A 22,280-nucleotide genomic window follows, 5' to 3' on the forward strand; every position below is an offset into this window, starting at 1 on the left:
AGGAGGGACGGGTTTGCTGCTCTGGATTAGGAAGCACTGTGTCCCATCTCCTTGGCTACACCCACTTAGAACAATGGCCAGGGCACCATCTCTTCAGCACAGTCAGCATGCAAGCGTTTGTCCCCAGAGAGGCTTGTTACACAGAATGCCCCGAAAGTTCTTTGTCATCACCGCACAGACTGGTGCGGTCTCGGGCACTGAAACTTGTCGTGGCTGTGTGAGGACACGTGAGGAACACAGAGCCAGTACAGGAAGCAAGCGCCTGCTGATGGCAGTGAAAACCTCAAGTCGGGCTAACCACAGGATAAACGATTTGCTAGCCCAAGTTTCTCTCTGGCAACCTCCAACTTATTTTGTTAGACCCCCCTGTCTTCATAGAATCATTTTCCCATGCTCTCATGTTCCCTGATCTCCTGCCTGCTTTGCAGTTCTGAGGCTCTGGACCACACAAAGCCTCCAGCCATCAAAAACAGTTTGCCTTTAGACTGGCAAGTTGAAATGCCTCACGGTATTTAAGACTCTGGTTTAAGGAATTAAGATCTGAGATTGGTTTATTATAGCTGATCACCTTCCCTCCCTTCCTCTCTTCCTTCCCTTTTCCCTCCCTCCTTCCTTCTATTATATGTATTGATAGGGAAAAATATTTTAAATGCAAAGCAAAAACTATCTATGCAAGGGCGCTAATAAGAACCCTTTTTTGTTACACACCAGGCACAGGAACTATCAAATGCCAGCAAGTTAAGCTAACTAAGCTGTGTTTTCATTCCAAGTAAGATTACCAGAATTCTCATGATCCAAACACACTCACAAGCTAGACTGGAATGTTCCCACTTCCCATGCTTACCACACCAAAGAGAAGAGAGCTCTGTGGGGCTTCACAATGAGCCATAAAATGTGTGAGCTGGATGTGACTACTCCGGAGGACCCTGGAGAGACTGCTGTGTCACATCTTTTGTACTGATAGCTACGTAGTACTGACACAGACAGATGGGAAATGGTCATTCCATTGGCACTGTGTCCAGGTACTCTGAGGTCTGCGCAAGTTACTTTGGGCTAAGGCTGAAAGAAATAACAAAGCCCATGAAGGAAAGCCCTAACCTCAGACTCCACCAATCCTAGTACCTCTGTGATGCTGAAAAGCAGGGCACTCAGGAGTCCTTTCACTGTATCGGTGAGGAATAGAATTCCAGGGTGGATGGTCGGCTTCCTGGGTACCAACTTTCCTAGTGACTCAGGAGCATAGATCCCTTTCCGCTGCGAAGTACGCGGATTAGCTCACGCATTTGCTGAAGAACCGAGGTGTGGGCAGTCTGAGACACAGGCAGGTTTCGCAATCTTTGATAATGAGTTTAAACAGTAGTGTTTATAACCAGATAATCTTTTTGGTTTGGGGGTGGTGGTAGAGTGGTATTTTATTAAACTTGTGTTTTAATCAATGCAGCTGTGTGTGTGGACAAGGGGGTGGGTGGGGACCACCAAAACAAGACAAAACAGTGAGGGATGGTCTCCAAGGTGTTCTAACTACACCCTGGCTCCCTAAGCATCTGCCCCCACCCACCCAGGAGGGTGCAGGATTTCAGATGAGTGTCTCTGTCTGCTGCGGTCTCCATGGACATGATTGATGGAAGAGCAACTCACCTTGTTAGTGTGTTTCTGATATCCAAATATATAGTAAGCATTTTCCAAATAGCGTGACCCTTAACTCTCTGCTTCTACACTGTCTGACCCTCTGAGCCAGGGACCTGCTCCAAAGCTGGAGGAAGAGCAGACTCTTGGGGTTCACTGTCGGGTGGTATGTTTATCCCCAACATCATACACTTGCGATTGTGTGTTTTCTTAAGACCAACCCTAGGATCTAATGTCCTATGCTTATTCTCAGAAAGCTAAAAACCAGGTTGGGCAGTGGTGGTGCACACCTCTAATCCCAGCACTAGGGAGGTAAAGGCAGGTGGATCTCTGTGAGTTCAAGGTCAGCCTGGTCTACAGAGGGAATCTGAGGATAGCCAGGGCTATACAAAGAAATCCTGTCTTGAAAAAACCAAACGGGCTGGGAGGGGGGAGCAGAAGTAAGGAGAAAAAGAAAACTAGAAACCGGTCATGAAGGGCCTCGCTTTCTACAGTTTCTGTGTGTGCGAGCCAGTCTGCTCCTTTGGCTGTTTCCATATGTGGGTTTGGGGTGACGCAGAAGCCTGTGTTCATGTTTTCCACACCATCAAAGGACCCGATATCTGCCGTGCGGTGATTCCCAGGCCCGTGCACGTGGACAGCCTAACGGTCGTTGTTGTCGTCGTCTTCCCTCTAGAGTGCCTACCGTATGTTTACAAACAACACGTGTCTGAAGCACATGATCACCAAAGTCCGGCGGGACACCCACCACTTCGAACGCTATCAGCATAACCGGGACCTCGTGGGCTTCCTCAACATGTTTGCAAACAAGCAGCTGGAGCTACCGAGGGGCTGGGAGATGAAGCATGACCATCAGGGCAAGGTAACCTGAGCCGCTCTTGGGGTTTCCCTCGACTTTTGCGGGGACAAACATCACATCTCCTCGGGTTCAGTGCAAACCTGCCCAGGCAGCTTGTTGCTGCAAGAGGCATGGGTTTGGTGTCCATGTTTCTTTCCCTGGACCTTCTTCTGTCTGTGCTCTCTTACCGTTTTCCGCCGACTAGAGAAAAGCCTGACAACACTTACTTACCCTCCTGTGTGCTGTGACTTGTGTTGTAAACAGGAGACTAAGACATGGTCGTGTGGTTTAGAGAGTGTACTTATGAATCGGTGAGCCATTGTGCAAGTCGCTGGCCAAGCCTGAGCTTCAGTTACAGCTCAGAGCCCTGGCCTGGCTGCACCTTGAACAACTCCCTAGTTTATGACGAGAAGCACATAAAGACCAGAGTGATGACGTCTTCCTGTGCAGACGGCGAGCCAGAAAGCCCAGTTTTAATCGGGACGTTGGACGTGAGTGACGAGTCCCAATGAGAAAGTTGCTTTTGTTCGAAGGTGTTCCCCTAGTGAACATTTTTTTTATTGGACGTTTGCTTGACTGCCCCTGTGAACCGTGCACTGTCTAAGGTCTTGATAGATACGTAGAGGCTTCTCACGTCACACACGGTGAAGCACCTTAAACATGAGATGTTCCGGAGCCAAAGCATCCCCAAGACAGGCTATGGCTAAACTGTGCTGGGGCCCAGATCATCTGGTTCCACCAACCGTGCTCTTGACTGCGATATTATAGTTTCTAGATTTTGTATAATGAACCCCAGTTTCTCTTCCTATAAGAAGTATGGATGTATAACACTTACAAAGAGGACTATAATGGCGTGTTATTTAAAGTACGTAACAATGAGAGTCATTTTGTTTTTTTTGCAAAGCCAGGCTTTGAGCACCCCTACCACGCAGTTAAGCCTTTTACTTCAGAGGCGTGCCCTTTGAAGAAAAGAGACAGGCAAGAGGCAAGTAAAGAAACTGTGTGCCCAGAGGTGATTAATACCACGTTGTAGGCTGAGGCCAGAGTCTGTGGAAAGATGAGAACGGGTGGCGTTCTGTACAGGTGTTTGGGGAAGTCTTCGTGGTCGTTAGGGAAGCATGAAGGACATGGGGTGTGAACTGACTCCTGGGGGAAGAGCGTTCAAGGTAAACGGGGCCGGTAAAGTTTGCGATATAAGCTGCTTTTCCGGAAGTGCCTTCTACAACCTCAATTTCCACTCCCAGCCAACTTCTCCCAGAGCCCCTTACAGTCAAAGTGTTTGTTTTAGTGAGAGGAGGAACTCAGACTTCATGGGAACTACTGACTTGATTCCTACAGGGCTGATTGACAAGTTCTCTCGTTCCCGAACAAGGGTTTAGTAGGGTCAGGCATGAGTTTAGAGGCGATCAAGGCAATGATCTGCGATCATGGCCCTGGATCACAGGTCCAGTGGCAGTGAGTCAGAAGCATGACAGTCTGACTAGGAAGACAGAAGCAGGGACACCGGGGAGGACGTGGCATCGCTGCAGCTAAGTCTGCATCAGTCGATTGAAACGACGCCCAGCAACTGCTTAGACTGACCTGGACCCCACAATTAGGGCCGAGGGTGAAGGCTCACACCTGTAATCTCATCCCTTGCAAGGCTGAGCAGGATTGGCATGGCTTAGAGGCTAGCCTGGGCTACACAGTCAGCTCAAGACAAGCCTAGGGTATGTAACATGAAGGGCCAGGCCTCCTTGTTTGGGTTTCTGTCCCACCCGGTACCCCACAACCGTTTAGCCCCAAAGGAAATCACACATAGGTCTCCATAAATTATAAGCTGATTGGCCCATTAGCTCTAGCCTCTCACTGGCTAGCTCTCACATCTTGATTAACCCATTTTTCTGGTCTATGATAGCCATGTGGCTCAGTACCTTTTTTTTCAGTGGGGCAGATCACGTCCTGCAGCTTCAGTGGTCTGGGCAGGAGTGGGAGGAATCAGCTTCCTCCTTCCCAGAATTCTCCTGTTCTCATTACATCATTTCTACTTCCTGTCTGGTTTTCCCACCTGTATTTCCTGCCTGGCCAATCAGCGTTTATTTAAAACATGATTGACAGAATACAGACAATTACTTGCACCAAGGGTACATAGCAAGACCCTGTCTTAAAAAACCAGAATGTCACATTTCATGAGCGATAGGCTTGGGTGTTCAATGTTCCCTTCCCCTAAGTCTCACTCTTGAGCGGGTGGATGGCTGTCTTCTTCAATTATTGTGCCGACAGCAAAGACTTGTCGGGGGAGGTCCTCATCTGCCTGATGATGTGGTTATTAACGTGCCCTAGCTTCCTGAGCAGAAGATCCCTCCATGAGGTTTCTTTTGTGTGTCTGGGTCACGCCCCTTTCTCCCAGTGCACTCATGGAGAAACATCTCAAATCAGTGAATGAACGAGAAATCACCTGTGGTTCCCTATCATCATCTTCCCTCGGAGTGAAGCAAGACGCTCCCGGGCTCACTCTCCTGACGCCCACCCCTCCCATCTGCTCTCTCGCTAGATATAGCTCTTTCCATCGGACCGTCTTTTTCCCCCTTTTTTATTTTATGTGTCTGGTTATTTCTCCTACAGTTAGCTCTATATACCGTGTGTGCATGACGTGCCCTTAGAAGCCAGAAGAGGGCCTCAGAGGGTCTCTGGTACTGGCGCATCAGAGGGTTGTGAACTTCCCTGTGGGTACTGGGAATTGAACCTGGGCCCTCTGGAAGAGCGGCCATTGCTCTTTACCACAGGGCCTTCTCTCAAGCCTTCCACCTGAGCTCTTTTAATTATTCATAGCTTGTCTTGGCTGGTTTACATTCCATACTTGTGATGTGTGCTTCAGGTGATTTTAATTTTGGAAGAGATTTTCTTTTTTGGGTGGATAATTTTTAATCAGACGACTGTCGATTCCACAGGAACACAAATCCAGCTACTCTGGGAGTTGTGAGGTAAAGACTGTTTTTTAAGACACACAGACGAAGGGTGTGGCGTAGAACATTCATTTAAGATTGACGGGGCCGGAGAGGTGTCACAGTGATTAAGAGCCCTTGTTGCTCTCGCAGAGGACCTAGGTTTGGTTCCCAGAGCCCACATGGAAATTTACAACGCCCATCACCCCAGTTCCAGGGGAATCCAACACTCTCTTCTTCCCTCCTGATGTGCCAAGCACATACAAGGAACACATACATATATGCAGATAGAAATACTCATATATGTAGAGTAAAATAAATGAATCAATTGATAATTTTAAAGATAAATAATCAAAGAGTAAGAATAAATTGCATGACATTTTGCACTTGGCCGGGGGAGCATGTAGAGAAGTTGGACCCCTCGGCTCCTGCTGATAGAAGCAGAAAATGATCCATCAACTTTGGAACCAGCCTGGGAGTTTCTGAAACTCTTAAGCGAGCAGCTGTCGTGTAACCTGCCAATTTTATATATACACCCAAGAGAAACACACGTCCCACATAAAAGCACCCGTTTCAGTGTTCAGAGCTGTATTACTTATAAACCAGAAGTTGGAAATAAGCCAAATATGTATCGTTGATTAATAAAATGTGGTGGATTGGTCCAATGGAACATTACTTGATACTACAAAGGAATGAAATCAACACCATGCCACAACATATATGAGCGTTGAAAATGCTTGCTAAGGGAAAGAAACCACCCCAAAGGTTACATATTGTGCCATGCCCCGAAGAGGCACTGCAGAGAGGCTGAAGGTAGACTATTGGCTTCCTAAAATAGTCATTTTGGAGGAAAATTTTGCTAAAATTAGATAGTGGCCACACTTATGCATCCCTGTGTCTCCATTAACAGAGCAAAACAGATACAGTAAGTGAATGAATTGTGTGGTATCTGAGTTCATTGTTAGCAAAAGTAGTTTTAAAATGAATAGATTCAGTTAAAGGGTGAAAATTCCTATTTTAAAGCTCTTAGGTTGTATAGGTTTTGGCTTCCTTGACCTCTAAGGTTAGGTTACATGGTTCTTAACTGTGACTTAATATCAAATATGTAGTGATCTTTTTTTTTTAAGTACGTTAGTAAAATATAGAGTGTGTGGTTTACACACAACAGAAACTCATTCCTCACAATTCCAGAGGCTGAGATGTTTTGGATCAAGGTGCTGGCAGGACTTGTGTGTTCAGGGAGGGCCTGTATTCTCTTTTTTTCTTAATATTTATTTACTTATTATGTATACAATATTCTGTCTACATGTATACCTGCAGGCCAGAAGAGGGCACCAGACCTCATTTCAGATGGTTGTGAGTCACCATGTGGTTGCTAGGAAATGAACTCAGGACCTTTGGAAGAGCTGGCAATGCTCTTAACTGCTGAGCCATCGCTCCAGCCTGGCCTGTATTCTTGTAAGTGGCTAAAGTCACTAGGTAGCTCTCCGGGCAGTTCTTTGAACAAGCGCGGATGCCATTCTTGAGGTCCCTCTGCCATTACTGATCCTATTTGTGGGGGGCCCACTCTCGTATGACCTAATCACCTCCCAAGGATGCTCCCCATTCCAGCACTTGGCTGGAAGTGCAGGTGGGATAAGGGAGAGCACAGATAAACTATAATGCTCACGCTTTTCTTCCTGATCTGAATTTCATTTGGAGTGAGCTCTCATTCAAAACCCCATTATAGTATTTATTAGTTGTACTTTATTCTGTTATCGCCTTAATTATTTTAATTCTGTAACTTTGAAGCTGACAGTTAATCCAGGTTTAGTTTTATACACAATAGATGTTTGAAGACTACATGACTAACTTCTGCATACATGTATTGAAGTCAGGACCCAGGACTTCAATTTCCCCCAGGACACGAATGTACATGTATTCTCTCCCCACCCCCATTCTGAGCATCAACCCAGGGCCTTGCCCATTGGGCAAACTGTGGCTGAGCTCTCTGGTACCTGTCTCTGCTTCTAGTTCTGTTTCTCAGTTTTTGAGACAAGGTCTCCAAAGGTTGATCAAGCTGACCTTGAATTCTCCCTTAGTCCAGTTCGGCCTTGACTTTGGGATCTTCCTTCTTTAGCCTCCCAGGCTCTGGATCTCGAAGAGTGTGCCGTGTTCCCCAGTGCAAAGATCTAATTTTGAAGGAACCACAAACAAAGAAAAAGAACTATTATTTAAACATTTTCCTTGCCTCTTATAAGAACAGTCTTTAAACTTTGGCACACTCAGGAATATTAAAATCAAGGGCAATTTGAGATCTGAGTAGCAGTGCTGATCAAAGTTTTATTATTTATATGAGAAAAGGTCATCAAATACTATTAAGATGTGACTTACTTCAAATATCTCTGGTTCTTGGCTGAGTTTAGTAACTAGTAAGAGCTCACAGCAGTCAGACAGTTAGGAACTGAAGATGCAGTTTCCTAGGGAGAACACTGGTTTTAAATACCTTCACTTTCTTTTCTCTCTGTGTTTTATTTTGCTCTGTTTTGGGTTTGCAATGGTTAATTTAATGGATTTGAAAAAAACATATGTTGAATTGGGAAGCTTCTTGGATCTGCAGCTTCTTGGCATGACCTCTGTGAGCCTGGGTTCTCTTTCCTGTGAGCGTTTGTACCCACACTGCCCTGCCCCCAGAGCTGTGGTAGCACCAAACCCTACTAATGGCGAGATGGTAAGGCTCACACTCACTCAACAGTTGAATTATCAGCCACTGTTTTTAAGGACCCCTTGCCTAATTTTTAAGTGGTAAACGATACCAAGTCAAAAAACCCACAGGGAGATAAAGATCAGATGTATTAGATTCAGTTCCGAAAAGATCACAATGACACCCATTATCTAACGAATGTAAACTGATCATTTCTGTTGTCTGAATAAACACAAATTAGTAGATATAGAACACAAACAGCAAAATGAGAGTCGTTGTCTTTCTGGGCTGCGTCAATTTGGATGAAGGAATAATAGAACAAGCTTGGGCTTCGTGGGTGTTTCTGAGTAAAATGCTCAGATTTTAGACTCTGGAAGGAAATGCCCGAATCAGGAATGGATTTTCCCTTTCTTTCTTCTTAAGTTATCCTCATGACTTGCATTGGGACTTTAAAAACATATTATTTTTCAGAGTCCCCAGCAATCCCTCTGTTTTCCTGGAAAATGTGTTGATTTGGATAACCCCATTTTTAGTCTTCCACGGTCATGTGGTCATAAATAAGAGAAAGGAAAATGTTAGCAGCGACCGCCCGTCTGGAGTGGGGCGGGGGCTCTGTGTTTTGCTGTGTTTACATGCCTGGTCCTTTCCTAGATATTCCCGGTTTGGCAAAATATTAACTGGAAACAATCCCAAGCTTCTTTAGCTTAGATTCGTTGAGGTTGCCGTTGGTATTTCTTCATAAGTACGGATGGCCTTTCCTTTGCTTAAAATAATAGAAGTTTAAAAAAAAAAGACAAGGAAAAAGAAAAAGAGAATTGTGTAAAGAAAGAGATGTGTTTTGTTTGGCCTTGCTAAAATACCGCTTGGCTCCAGCCGGCCCATATTTCTTGACTCTGACGGTGCCCTGAAGCCGTGTGTGTGTGTGTGTGTGTGTGTGTGTGTGCGTGTGTGTGTGCGTGTGCGTGTGCATGTGCATGTGTGTGCGTGTGTGTGTTTGTGTGTGTGTGTGTGTGCGCGTGTGTGTGTGTGTGCGTGTGTGTGTGTGTGCATGTGTGTGTGTGTGTGTGCATGTGTGTGTGTGTGCGTGTGTGTGTGTGTGCGTGTGTGTGTGTGTGTGTGCGTGTGTGTGTGTGTGTGCGTGTGTGTGTGTGTGCATGTGTGTGTGTGTGCATGTGTGTGTGTTTGCGTGTGTGTGTGTGTGTGCGTGTGCATGTGCGTGTGTGTGTGTGCGTGTGCATGTGCGTGTGTGTGTGTGTGTGCGTGTGTGTGTGTGTGCGTGTGCGTGTGCGTGTGCATGTGCGTGTGTGTGTGTTTGCATTCCGCCCCACTTCTGCGTTGCTAGTCTTAGTGGGCACAGCTCTAGGAAGCTTGAGTGAATTTCCTTTATGAAACTTGACAGTAGGGAAGGGTGCTGTTCGGAAAATGCCCTGAGAGCTGCTAATTTGAACAGGACTAACGACTTCCGATGACTGTTTTCTTAAATCAAGTTTCAGACAGTTGCCTGCTAGATAGACACCCATCAGTAATTGCAGGCTGTTCAGGAGCTGTGGCGTGAAAGTGACCCATTTTTTTTTTTTAAAAAAAAAGGACCAGGTCAGCTTCGTTGCTCACTTGAACTAGTTAGCGTTCCCTGTGGAAAGTGATCTACTTTTCTGATATAATTGGTGTGTGTCACCCAGGAACTAACTAGCCAGCCTGCAAATTGCACGGTGATTTTTTGTGCTTCATCTGGGGTTTCTTGCTCCTGGTGGTGCTAGAGATGAAACCCAGGCCCAGTTTACTTTAAAGTAGCCTGCATTTTCACACCTTGGCCGTGACCTGAGTCACCCCCTTTTACATATATATAACACAGCAACATCCTAAGGAGACCCATCCAAGGTCACACAAAAAACCCTGAGCCCAAATGCGTGCTGAGCAATTGCTCCTGGGTGCTGTATCCTGTTAGTGCCCTAGATCTGTGATGCTCGCGGAGATTTTCAAGACCTTTCCTCTCAAGTACTTGCGACTGGAAAAACTTATGTAAACAGTGCACACATTCCATTGACTCTGGAACGGGACCCCTCCTGACGTGACGAACACACTGCCCTCCCTGCCCACGGCCAGGCCTCCGACCTCTTAGTGGTGAGGGTTGCAGCGCAGGTCACGTGGACGATGCGGCTGAGCCTCTTCAGATTGCATCAGTAGAGAAGAAGCCACGTGCCGCGCATGAGTGGCTGTGGTTCTCAACCCCGGTCAAGGCATCCTTCAGTGCTTTTCCAAAGCCAAGTCTGGGGACAAGGTGTGGGAGAAGCGAGAAGAGCACCGTAGGGATCTTGAGAGCGCGCCATAGACGGGGAAGAGCTGTAAGGACAGAGTGCGAGGAGTGTGCTCTTTAGCCTGTGGCGCCTTAGCCTAATTTGTAGAGACGATCGCTACTTCCTGACATTTTAAATAATGTCCCAGCTTTGTAAGTTCCCAAGTGTTTCCCTGAAATCCACAGCTGTGACACAACTGGATTAATAGTGACCGATGACCAGATGCCATTATCAAATAATGAAAATCCTTTGCTGAGATGCTGGCTCCAGTCTGAAGTTTAGCGAGGGCACGGTTGCTTTGCCATGGAGATTGTGGTGTGACCGGCTGGGGTTGGCTTGCCTGGACTGTGATAGAACACCTACCCAGGGTTTACTTGGGAGAGTGTATTCATTCTCATTCGTATGAGGAAGTTCAGAGGTGAGCCAGCTGGATTGATCGGGAGGTTCCTGAAGTTACAAGACCGCCCCCCTCCAGCTACTCCAGTTCTCTCGTTTTGTTTATCCACTTCCGTTGCTTTAGTATGCTGGCTGTTGGAAGTTCCTGCACCCCAGAAGCCTCTCCACCAACACAGCAATCCAACTCAGACCAAATCAAAACAAATTAGAAAAAGTCCGAGTTTAATGGATTAAAAAACGCTCCCCAGTGATTTTCCAGCCCCTACCCCTACCCCCAGAGGAGAAAGTCCGAGTTTAATGGATAGAAAACTCTCCTGGATGATTTCCCAATCCCCCCCACCCCCCCACCCCCCCATCCCCCCCACCCCCCCATCCCCCCCAGAGGAGACGGAAAAGAGAGATGGGAAAAACCACTTGTCTGTTTTCTGGGGGGGGGGGGCAGTTTTAATACTCTGTGGGAGTGGCCTTGAGCATCTCTGGGGGAGGGGTCAGGGCATTCTGAGCTGCAGCAGGGTTTGAAGAGAGATGGGGAGGGGTCTTGGGGTGGAGCTACCACCCGAACATTCCACACTCTTTGGGTGTACAGATGCCAGGGGTTGGGGATGGAGCTTCCACCAGGACATTCCAGACTCTTTGGGTATATGGATGCTAAGAGCTGGGGTGGACCTTCCACCAGAACAGCTGTTAACTTCCTTACTTTAGGGGACAGGATGGAGGATGAGCAGAAGGACCCCACCTGTGTCCCTAATAAGGAGACTTGCCAGCTACAAATGGAATATTCCACTTCGTCATGGCCCCTCGCATGCGAGGGGTCAGGGAGAATTCCTTTCCCTGATTCTCTATGGTCCTTGCGGTTTGTTTTTCCACCCTCGTGTGTGGACTGTAGCAAGAAACTCTGGAATGTTTAGGGAAAAGGATCAGAATTGAAAACTATTTTTCCTGATAATAGCAGTCACTCATATTTGAAAGGTCATAGAAATGGTGTTTAAAAATGGGTTTAGCTTTGCTTGAACATAGATGTAATGTCATAATTTAACAGGGAAAAAAAATAATAAACTAAACCTTAAACTTAGAGGCAGTTTGCCCAGAATTACATTCGGAGTGAGTGGCAGGGTGGAGCTCAGAAATGGACGTGTCCTTTTCTGGGTCCCAAGCAAAGTGATTACTTTGTCACCTACTTTGAATGTTTTCGTCTGAGAGTTTGTTCATATCTATAACTTGAGTTTCAAAACTTTCTCTTCCAAGATCTGAGTAAATTGGGGGCATGGGGACCTTGGAGGAGGGCTGAGGGGGGAAGGGGAAAGGCAGGGAGGGAGCAGAGAAAAATGGAGAGCTCAATAAAAATCAATAAAAAAAAAAGAAAAAGTCAAAAAATAAATAAAAATAAAAACCTTAACCCTGCTTTTAAAAAAACAAAAAAAACTTTGTCTTCTATTTAGTTCTCAACTTAATCTTTAGTTTCTCAGACCTTATGTTTTATATACCCCTTTCATTTCTTTTTAATTCTTCCACATCTTTAGCTATTGTTGTGCTTTTTATAGATAGTTAGGTGGGAGCTGCCCCGTCACGAGGGTTGGGAGGCTGTTAGGAGCGCTTTGCTATTTCTTGGGCGCCTGCCTTTTCCCAGGTCAGCCCTGAAAGCGATTGAGGATGGCAGGGTGAGGGAGAATAGTCTTCTTCCCTCGGGACATTTACATAATTCCTTAGAGAATGGGTTTGAAACAAGCCTGTTAACGTCAAATTAGGTTCTGACACTGTATGCAAATCCGCACTGACCTACCTGCAGACACCCATTTGTGTCTTGTAATTACTGGTGCATCATGGTGCCTGTGGTTGCCACCCGTCCTTGAAAGCATTCCTAAGGTGCTACATAATTAGGCCATACTATTTTAGCACTTTTTATATTTTCTCTTAAGTAACATGGTTTATATTATTATGTTTGTAGTAAAATTTATACAAAAAGAGACTTGGTAATATCTGCTGGGGTTTTTTGGGGGGGTGGGTTGGTTTTTCGAGACAGTGTTTCTCTGTGTAGCTTTGGAGCCTCTCCTGGAACTCTCTGTGTAGACCAGGTTGGCCTCGAACTCACAGAGATCCGCCTGCCTGTGCCTCCCAAGTGCTGGGATTAAAAGTGGCGCCAGCACCGCCCCAGCCATAATATCTGTTTTTTAAAGGCAGGAGTTAAATAAACATGCTTGTTTGTAGAAATGATTGCTATTCGTGACATTTTGAATAATGTCGGGAATAATGAACAGGTGTGTTAGAAACCTAAATAAAGTGAAGGCTAGCGTGAAATTTGAGGCCAGAACCTGTCCGTAAGAGGCTATGAAGGTCTCTCACCCATGCATGTCTCATAGTGATAAGATAAGACCAAGGATGCTCCAGTCTCTCTTAGCTCGGGGAAGACACACTCAGTGTGTGTACTTAGAAACCCCATAGTGTGATGAGAGGCCTGGAACATTCTTGTTCTGTCATTGTTCTGCTTTGTTTATTTAAGAGGGTAAAAAAGAAAAAAAATCAAATACTTTGTTTTTTAGGATCTGTGAGAACTGTCCCAAGTTTTGGGGGGTACATTAGAGACGTTGGGTGGCCGTTAGAAGCTTTGTTTTAGAGTCGTGACGTCATCTAAGTGCTCAGGAGAAAGAGTCTTCTAAAAGGTTTGAGGAATAAAGGCGTCAGGGAGATGGGGACTACTGAGGAACTAGTGGTGTGGTTCTTATGCAGAATGAGCTCCTGGAATAGTGGAGTGTGCTCAGAGGCCAGGAGGGGACAGAGAGAGGACTGGACACAGGGAAAATAGGCAGAGTCTAGTAGTTGATTGCTTTGGAAAGGGAAGAAGAGAGTCATTGATGGTGAAGTTTCAGATGATTAGACTTTTGTAGTAACCAGGTGTGGGAGGGGCCCCAAGAGCACCAATTAGAAGAGTCCAGATGCCCTTCCCACTCATTGTTATGGCCACTGCTTTGTTTTGAAGCAGGATCTCCCTGTGTATCCCAGGGTAGCCTCCTCCACCTAAGGATGCTTTTGTTTCCACAGTCAGTGCTGGGATGACAGGCCTGTGCCGCCACACCCAGCTCCAGATATCCACCCCATGGCCTCCTTCTAAGGTCACATCTTTGATGACCTAGAGCATTTTCTAAAACTTCATGTCATGCTCCTCCCTGCTGTCTTCACTCTGGATGCAGGCTAGATGCGCCTTTCCCTAGTCCACCCTGTCTTGATGGAGATCAAGTCATTCTTCCAAGGGTTGGAAATTGTGCGAAAACGAGACTCAGATGACCACCCGAGAGTGGGTAGTTTCCCGACTGCGCCGTGCCCTAGGTCTGCTGAGACGCGCGCATGCGCGCGACACCTGTTGGCCGCTCCGCTGATGCAATGGGTTGTATCCTAGGCGTTTTTTGTTGACCACAACTCCCGGACCACCACGTTCATCGACCCTCGGCTCCCACTTCAGAGCAGCAGACCCACGAGCGCGCTGGTTCATCGGCAACACCTGACCAGGCAACGCAGCCACAGTGCTGGCGAGGTAAGTCGTGGCCAGTCGATTGGCGATGACAACCGGTAGGATGCCGATATGGTACTGTGTGAAATTGTGTTGCCTTTTCTGTCGTTTGCTTGTTTCGTTTTCTGGTTTTCTTTTAGTTTTTAGTTTAGTTTGGTTTTATTCAATTTAAGTGTATCATTTATAGGCTTCGAACGTTCCGGAATGTTGACAAGGTTTCTCTGAAAATACCTCTAAGCTAAATTGCAAATTTTAGTAGTTTGGGTATATGATGAACGACTGAAGAATGAAGTTTCATGTTTAACCCAGACGGAATTGGTACTGATTAGTGCACACAGAAGACAATAATCCCTTTGCACACCCAAGGACAGTCTCATAAGAAAAAACAATGAATGAACTTTAGTGGGGCTAAAACTGTCTTTTCCGCAGGGAAGAATTCCCGAAGTGAGGTTTACTGGATGCCATTAAAATATCCGGATATCCAAGGGTGAATCCATAGGGCCGTGGAATCCTTGGCTGGTATTGTCTAAAATTCAGATGTATTTGACAGAAGTGGTTCATGTGCTGACCGCACAGAGAAAACGGTCTGAACTAAGAACGAGTGGACAGCCCTGAATTCTGCTTTGTCAGTTTGCAGTGGTCTGTGGTGACCACATGAGGGCTCTGCAGCACCCTAGCCCCAAACACATAAAAATCCCCTCTTGTTTCATTTTTCTTTCAACGGCTTAAAAGCGTGAAAGGACTGTTTGAGGGCGAAGTGTCTCCTCCTCAAGGGAGCTTACGGCTTGAGTGTGCACTGTGGCTTGCTGTGCGCCCTTTGGAGGGAGACCCTTAGACAAATGGAATTAAGATTTCTTTTCCTGCCTGCCGTTCCTAAACGCGTATCCGATTTCCAATATGATACCGTAGGCCAAATGTTCTGAGGGCTTTCTTGTAATAAAAAATTATGAATGCAATAAGTAACTGGGTTCAGTTCATCAAGATTCCACCCGTGGAATCCCCCCCCCCCCGTGCTGTTCATGCTGCTTTAATGCATCACGTGAGCCCTGTTTATAGAAGAACATACACGAGAAGCTCATATAAAAATGATGTATAGGTCTAACGCAGGGTGAGCTATGCATGAAAATATTTATGCTTTATGAGTAGCCCATAAATCTTTATCATGCTTTTCTGTAAACCATGAGTGGTGAACTGGAGGACACGAACAGCGTTTATCTCACCAAGTACAACCGAACTCTTACCCTTGGACCTTGCCTAGATGTATACATGATTAGGACCCTGCCTAGCTTTAGCACGTGGACAGTCCGCTTTAACCATTTGCTTGACGGTGGCTTCACAAGCTGAAGGTGGCCGTTCTGTCTAGTCAGGGCGATGTTTTTGAGAAAATATGAGAGATTAATAGCGGTACTTCCCCCCGTTTCTTTTAGCACCCCTGCTTCAGAACATTGTTTTTTTTTTTAATTTATTAAAGATTTCTGCCTCCTCCCCGCCACCACCTCCTATTTATGACTTTCAAAGTCTAGAAGTAGCCAGTCTGTGGGACAGAGCCCATCAAGAGTATATTAGCAACTAAATGAAAATCTCCCTTCTACTGCTGGGAACTGAACAGTGAAACAGAGTAACCCAGCAGGCGGCCACATTATCATCCAACCTTTCTCAGAGGCTGTTCTTCTGGATGAACACCCAGGAAGCAGGGCAGCTCGAGGCATTGCCTGTGTTTCTTGGAGGAGTTAGCCGCTATCTTGTGGCCTGGTTTTAAGAAGTGAAGGCTTTGCGACCTTTGGCTGTTCTAGGAAATGTTGACACATGGCAACACTCTGGCAGGAGGGAAATTACATAGACTGGTGTCTTGAAAAGCTAAGCGCTCCTCCGTCTGAAGATGTGAAGATGATAACCGAATCTCCTCAGAGTGGCTGGATGCATTCCTCAAAGCCAGTAACTCAGAAGGAGCAGGCTGAGAAAGCTTGCGGTTACATCGAGGGTCCGCACTGTGACCATGCAAGCCTCATTCAGCAGGGTCTGCCGCTGCTATTGCAGCTGTGGACAAACACCTGCAGCCGTGCAGACACATCGTGGTTGACGGTGTAATGAATGCAAATAATTAGGGCCTATTTCCCACATTCTCAGTACGGAGAGCAAGTTTAAAGTGATATTTGAAATGATTGAAAATAAGAGGGAAAAAGTCCTTGATAAACCTTTTTTTCTTGTTTGTTTTTTTATCTTTTGTTTTTTCAAGACAGGATTTCTCCATAGCTTTGGAGCCTGTCCTGGAACTAGCTCTTGTAGACCAGGCTGGCCTCAAACTCACAGCGATCCACCTGCCTCTGCCTCCCGAGAGCTGGGATTAAAGACATGCGCCACCACCACCCGGCCTTGATAAACTTTTAAGGGGCCCACAAGGATGCCAGGGCAGGGTGTGTAACACTCTTGCTGCACAGCCTAGTGGCCTGACTTTGATCCTGGGAACCCATGAGAGAGTGGAAAGCGAGAACTCCCTCCACAGACTTTCCCTCTGACCACCACATGGACACCGTGGCACCCCGAACACCAACCACCATAACCAATCACAGTACATTGTTTTTAATAGCTGAAGAAGAAAGCTGCATTTTAATAACTCCTTTTAGTAATAATGTGGACTTTTTAAATTGTTTCCAGCTTTATGGGGACATAGGAAATAAATAACAAATGGCTGATAATGACAGCTGATTTTGAAATATCCCCGAGCCCCGTGGGAGCTCAGAGGAGAAGATTATGTTTAACCTCACCTTGAAGAGAAGGGAAGGTTTGGTAGAGGAAGATGGGGCTGTTTGAACTTTACTTTGAAGAATGAGTGAGAGCCCTTCCTGAAGGATGGGGGCGGGGCAGGGGAGGTGGAAAGGCTCTTTCTGATGGGAGGGGCTGTAGAGATGGCCTCAAAAAGTACCCAGCTGATATAATATGATAAAATGGCCTTGAGGATTTCAGCATGAGGGGGTAGGAGCACCGTCTAAAAAGTGTCAGTGTACCAGTCCAGTGTCACCTCCTGTCCTCTCCTTAAAAGCCTTTTGGAATATGCGAGAAGATGCTAGAACAGAAGCTAAAGCAAGGTTAGACTTTCCTGGCACGAGCACAGATGAATGGATTGGTTATCTATCTGTAGGGGTTCCTAAGCCTATAAGAGGCGCAATGAATAATCAAGGGATTATAAAAAAAGGAAACCGTATTTAGATCATGCACACCTGCTCCTGTTAGCCGTCTGGTGTGGGAGGCTCAAACCAGAAAGAGCTGTTACACCAGCTCCTCTAATGAGCGTATAAAATTGCTTCTGAGGAGATAATGTCCTACTGCACAACCCCGCAGGAAGATTGCCGCAGCTCAGCTCCTCCTCTGCGGAGGCAGGGAATTCCCTCAGCTAAAAGAAGGAATATCCAGGCGCAGCCGGATGCATCTTGTATCACCCAGCTCTTCCCTTTGACCGTATTGCGGCAGGTTGGGGTTCTGGCCGTGCAGACAATCCTGCTCAGCAATTCTTCAATTTTGCTTCTGCGGCCTTGGTAAAGGCAAGCAGATTGAACTCCCGAGCCATGCATGTTCACTGGCCCAGCTCCTGTCACTGACGGACCTGTCTCACCCATCAGCTTGAAGCCTTAAGAACAGACCTTTCAAGGACCTGGCCTCAGCACCTTAGCTGGCGCCTGTCCTGATCAATTGCTTATTGGCCCCCAAGTGTTTTGAACAACTCGGTTTGAGATGCCAATGCAAAGCCCCGGAGCTCTTGGTGCAGACATAAATGTTGCTTGTCTTCGCAGGTAGGCGAAGACTCTCGGCACGCGGGACCACCCGTTCTTCCCAGACCGTCCAGCACATTCAATACCGTCAGCAGGCCGCAGTACCAGGACATGGTTCCAGTGGGTACGTCAGCTGTTTCTGCACATCTTTATCCGCGTTATCCTGCTACTGTATAAAGTGCACACTATGCCCACGGGTGCCCCCTGCCAGCCTCCCACTCCTCCTTCCGTTGTCCTTAAGCCACTATAACTATATCTTAGTCCCTTGATTCTCAGAGAGCTTCTGCCTTATAAAACCTGTAGTCCCGCTTAGCAAGTATTGGGTTGCTGAAGGTAAGGAACACTAATGAAATAATATGCAATCACTGTAAATTAAGCTTTCAAACAAACGTATAATTAGAATATATCGCATCCTAGGATGGAATGTAAGGGGTGTGTGAATCCGTGGTAGCCTCATTCACCAACCAAGCAAGGCTTCCACGTTCTTACGGGCTTTTTATAACACACAGAATAGCAACAAAGCCTCCAGAATAGTAAACTGAAATCAACGGATGTGGGCTTCCAGGTCTGAAAACCATTTTTGAACTGTTATTAAAACAGTGAAGCTAAAGTAGAGTCACGGTCTCCAACCTGGAGCCCCCGAGGCGTGCAGAGCAGACAAACTGTAGAGAGGTGGCTAAACTCCCTCCCCACCTTAAAGCAAAACAGCTTTCTCTTTGTCTGTTTTTACATCAAAACACAAACATACTTAACCTGGCAGGGGATATGCCATGCTCATGAAGGTGGTTCTCCCAGGGCGAGGCACCTGCGTTGTGCTCCAGATGAGCTGACCCTGGGATTTCCCCAAGTGTGGGAAACTTGACCACATAGCCTGTCGTGGGGGGTAGGGGCTTGTTTCTCTACCCTAGAAACAAACAAACAAAAACACTTCTGCAACAAAATACGGTGTACTACCCATGGCTTAAAGATAACCACAAGATAAGATATCTAGGGTTGATGTCTGTCCACACTTATAGTATCATTATTAATATATAATTATTAATAATATATATTATACTACATGCATAACTTTCTAAAGCTTTAAAGTTATTGCATAAGAAGTATCTCGCCTCTGATCTTGGATGGAAAATAAAACGATGTCCTCAGTTAATATATCATGAAATGTTAACTTAGGGATTCTTGGTGTTGACATTAGAATTCAGTCTTAACAGATAGCATTTAAAAACTTTTGAAACATTTAGCTAAAATATGTATGTGTAGACAGTATGGCATTTTAGACACAGCTGCCTGTAGAATTACCAGGCTCCCTGTTGTTTGTGAATTCAGACCCTCTCACCTTGGTTCTCTGAATTATATTTATTACCGATTCCTGATTACTAGTAATATAACTAAGCAGAAGAATCTTAAGGATGCAGATTCATTTTCCTGACAAAAGAGGTAATAATGGAACACGTAATAAATTTTTTTTATCAATTTTGACATTTCTGTAGCCATAATAAGTAGGTTGTAGATTGTTTAAAAATATATGTTTGCCCGTAGTTGGTGATGGTGTTGCAGTTGTTTGGTGTGGAGCTGTTTGTGTTTGGCATTTATTTCCATGTAGAGTTAGAGAATGGCTTGTCATTAACACTGTGGCCGTAGCTGTCACTGTTACTGGTGACTATTGTTTTGGGGGTTGGGTGAGTCTCTGATTCTACCTCTCTGACTAGCTACTATTCAACCAGAAGACAATTTCCCGTTTCTTATGGTTGTCAATATCTGTGAGGTTGTCTTCTGCTGGCGTTTCGTTGATGGTGGTAGTTTTGGTTTGGTTTGGTTGTTAGGCAGTCGTACAATGTAGCCCAGGTTGGCCTCAAACTCAATCCTCCTGCTTCAGTCTCCCAAGTGCTGGGACTGTAGGCCTGTACCGCCATGCCTGGCTTTCAGGTTGATTTTGGTAAACTTAAAATTATGACCATCTAGAATCTTGTTAGTGAACTAATCTTCTCATTTGAAAGTATTTTTGGCTCATGAGATATATTGAAAAAGAATAGCAAGAATAGCAAGTAGCAAGTGTAAGCCCAAGAATCATGTAACAGCTTAGACAAAGTGGAAAAGTGGCAGAATAGCTCCAAACTGAGGACTTGGGGGGGGGAATGGATGTTAGCAATAAAATGTAGTTTTTAAAGTCTGGTTTTATGTGAATTTATATCATCATAGAAGTAGTAGTAGATTTTTTTAAGAATCATTGTTTCTTTTTACTTTTTTCTTCCAGCCTACAATGACAAAATCGTTGCGTTTTTGCGTCAACCCAACATCTTTGAAATTCTCCAAGAGCGTCAACCCGATCTTACCAGAAACCACTCACTCAGGTAACCAGGGTATCGGGATTTGTTTCAAGGGGCATCAACACCCATATCAAATCTTAGTGGCACCGCCAGTCATCTGGGGGGGTGGCTTCCCAACTGACATTGTTTACAAGGATCATATATGAATAAGTTCTGTCATCAACACCAGCACGGTTTAGTCCCAGTTTCTCTCCTAAGCACAAGAGTTGAGTAAGATTGGCTAAATAAGCTACAATCAACCTTACAGAAGAAACATTAAAAGGAGACAAAGGTGTCCAACCAAGACTACATCACAGCTTACAACAATGACACTGACGTTTTAACTGTGGCTTGAATCAACAAGAGTAGTCTTCTATCGAGTTGAGATTTATCAAGTCCCAGGCTTGAAATTCCATTTTTTTCCTTAATGAAAACATAGCAGAGCCACGTAGAGAATCTGGTTTCCCTGTGAGAGCCCACCATACACCGATGTCACTGTTACAGCCTCCCTCTCCCTTCCTAAACTGTGCTCCTCTTCCCTGTAGACTTGGCTTCTTCTTGGTTTGTCAAGCAGGGACTTTCTTTTTAAATCATTCCACCTTTGAAACCTTGCAATTCCAAAGTGGCTCTTACGTTCGGGATATTGGACAGTGTTTCCATGTCCCAGCAGGCTGTGCGTCACCGGGGGTAAGAAGGGAAGTGTTATACTTGGCGCCCACTTGATTTACATGTTACCTTTTATGGTAGAGATACATTTGCCGATGATATAGCATCATATATAGTATATCATATCGTATAGATGATATTTGCCGTGTATAGCAGTGCTTCTCAAAGCTGACCCATCTTGTTTTCACCCAAATAATGTAGGAGCTTTATAAAATGCAAAATGCCAGGCCTCAATGTCCAACACACAGTCTGTCTGTCTGTCTGTCTGTCCGTCTGTCTATCTGTCTGTCTATCTGTCTATCTGCCTCTATGCCTCTATCTGTCTGTCTATCTATCTATCTATCTATCTATCTATCTATCTATCTATCTATCTATCTAAATGCCTCTATATCTATCTATCATCTATCCGTCCATCTGTCCGTCTGTCTGTCTCTCCTCTTCCTCCCTTACCCTCTCCAGAAACGCCATCCAAGAAGCATGGGTCAAGCTCAGGCAGTGTTTTCTCTGAGCATCTCCATGTAGTTTTCCGGCACGGCCAGGTGCAATATAGCCTGACTAGACACTAATTTGATAGTTAATCGTGTGATGTCCGAAGCCGTTCTTTGTATTCCTGACTAAGCGACTTTCTTGCTCTGATTTGATTTTTCAAGTTCTCATTTCTCAGTTAGGTTCTCAGATTCTTTCCGGTAGGGAGTGTGTCTAGCTCACCCGTCCCCTGAGGTCTGTCCCTTGCTGCTCAGAGATCTAAAAGCACTTTCTATACCGTGACTAAATTGCCCATGTTATTATGCAGCCCTTAGCCCCAGAAACCTTGTGTTTCTGAAGACGAGAAATTAGGCAAAATTTTAAGGCACACAAACAATGACTATGTTAGAATCCTAGTTTACATAATTGTGGGTTTCCAAAGTGGAGTCCTGGTGTTCTCTTCACCTAAGCAGGCTGTTCTTGACCGCCACAAATATTATTAAGACAACACAGTTACGGATTTTGAATGTCTCTTCCTCTGGGTGTCTCCTCGGCAATCCAGGGTCCCCTAGAGATGAATAAAACTGCAGAAGTGAGTTAGCCAGTTCAACCTTCTATTGGAATTAAGGATCCTAGGGATTCTGGACCTCCTCAGTGCAAAACAACTTCTTCCTGCCTTGTTAATCATGAGGGAAAGATGGTTCTAGTTTCTCTCAGTTTTACTTCCTGCACACACATACACATGGCCAGGGTGGGAGGGGGATCTTCTAATGAATCCCATCCCCCACAAAACACTCAGAGTGTGAATGCTTA

The 22,280-nt window shown here is 45.6% G+C and overlaps 1 protein-coding gene and 1 non-coding gene across 5 annotated transcripts in view; both read left to right on the top strand.

Moving 5' to 3' along the window:
• The window catches only part of Hecw2 (HECT, C2 and WW domain containing E3 ubiquitin protein ligase 2), a 301,655-nt gene that overhangs the window by 214,265 nt on the left and 65,110 nt on the right, over positions 1-22,280 (top strand). For all 4 annotated transcript variants that reach the window (XM_075956458.1, XM_075956459.1, XM_075956460.1 and 1 more), the window contains 4 exons: positions 2,303-2,488; positions 14,153-14,287; positions 18,052-18,154; positions 20,285-20,381. In XM_075956458.1, coding sequence (XP_075812573.1) covers positions 2,303-2,488; positions 14,153-14,287; positions 18,052-18,154; positions 20,285-20,381 — 521 coding nt within the window. The remainder of the gene's footprint in view (positions 1-2,302; positions 2,489-14,152; positions 14,288-18,051; positions 18,155-20,284; positions 20,382-22,280) is intronic.
• LOC142840101 (U1 spliceosomal RNA) lies at positions 18,775-18,936 on the top strand. Its single transcript, XR_012908887.1, has one exon. It is a non-coding gene; the product is annotated as a U1 spliceosomal RNA (small nuclear RNA).

This window comes from Microtus pennsylvanicus, chromosome 22 (assembly GCF_037038515.1).
Source record: "Microtus pennsylvanicus isolate mMicPen1 chromosome 22, mMicPen1.hap1, whole genome shotgun sequence".
Classification (NCBI taxonomy): domain Eukaryota; kingdom Metazoa; phylum Chordata; class Mammalia; order Rodentia; family Cricetidae; genus Microtus; species Microtus pennsylvanicus.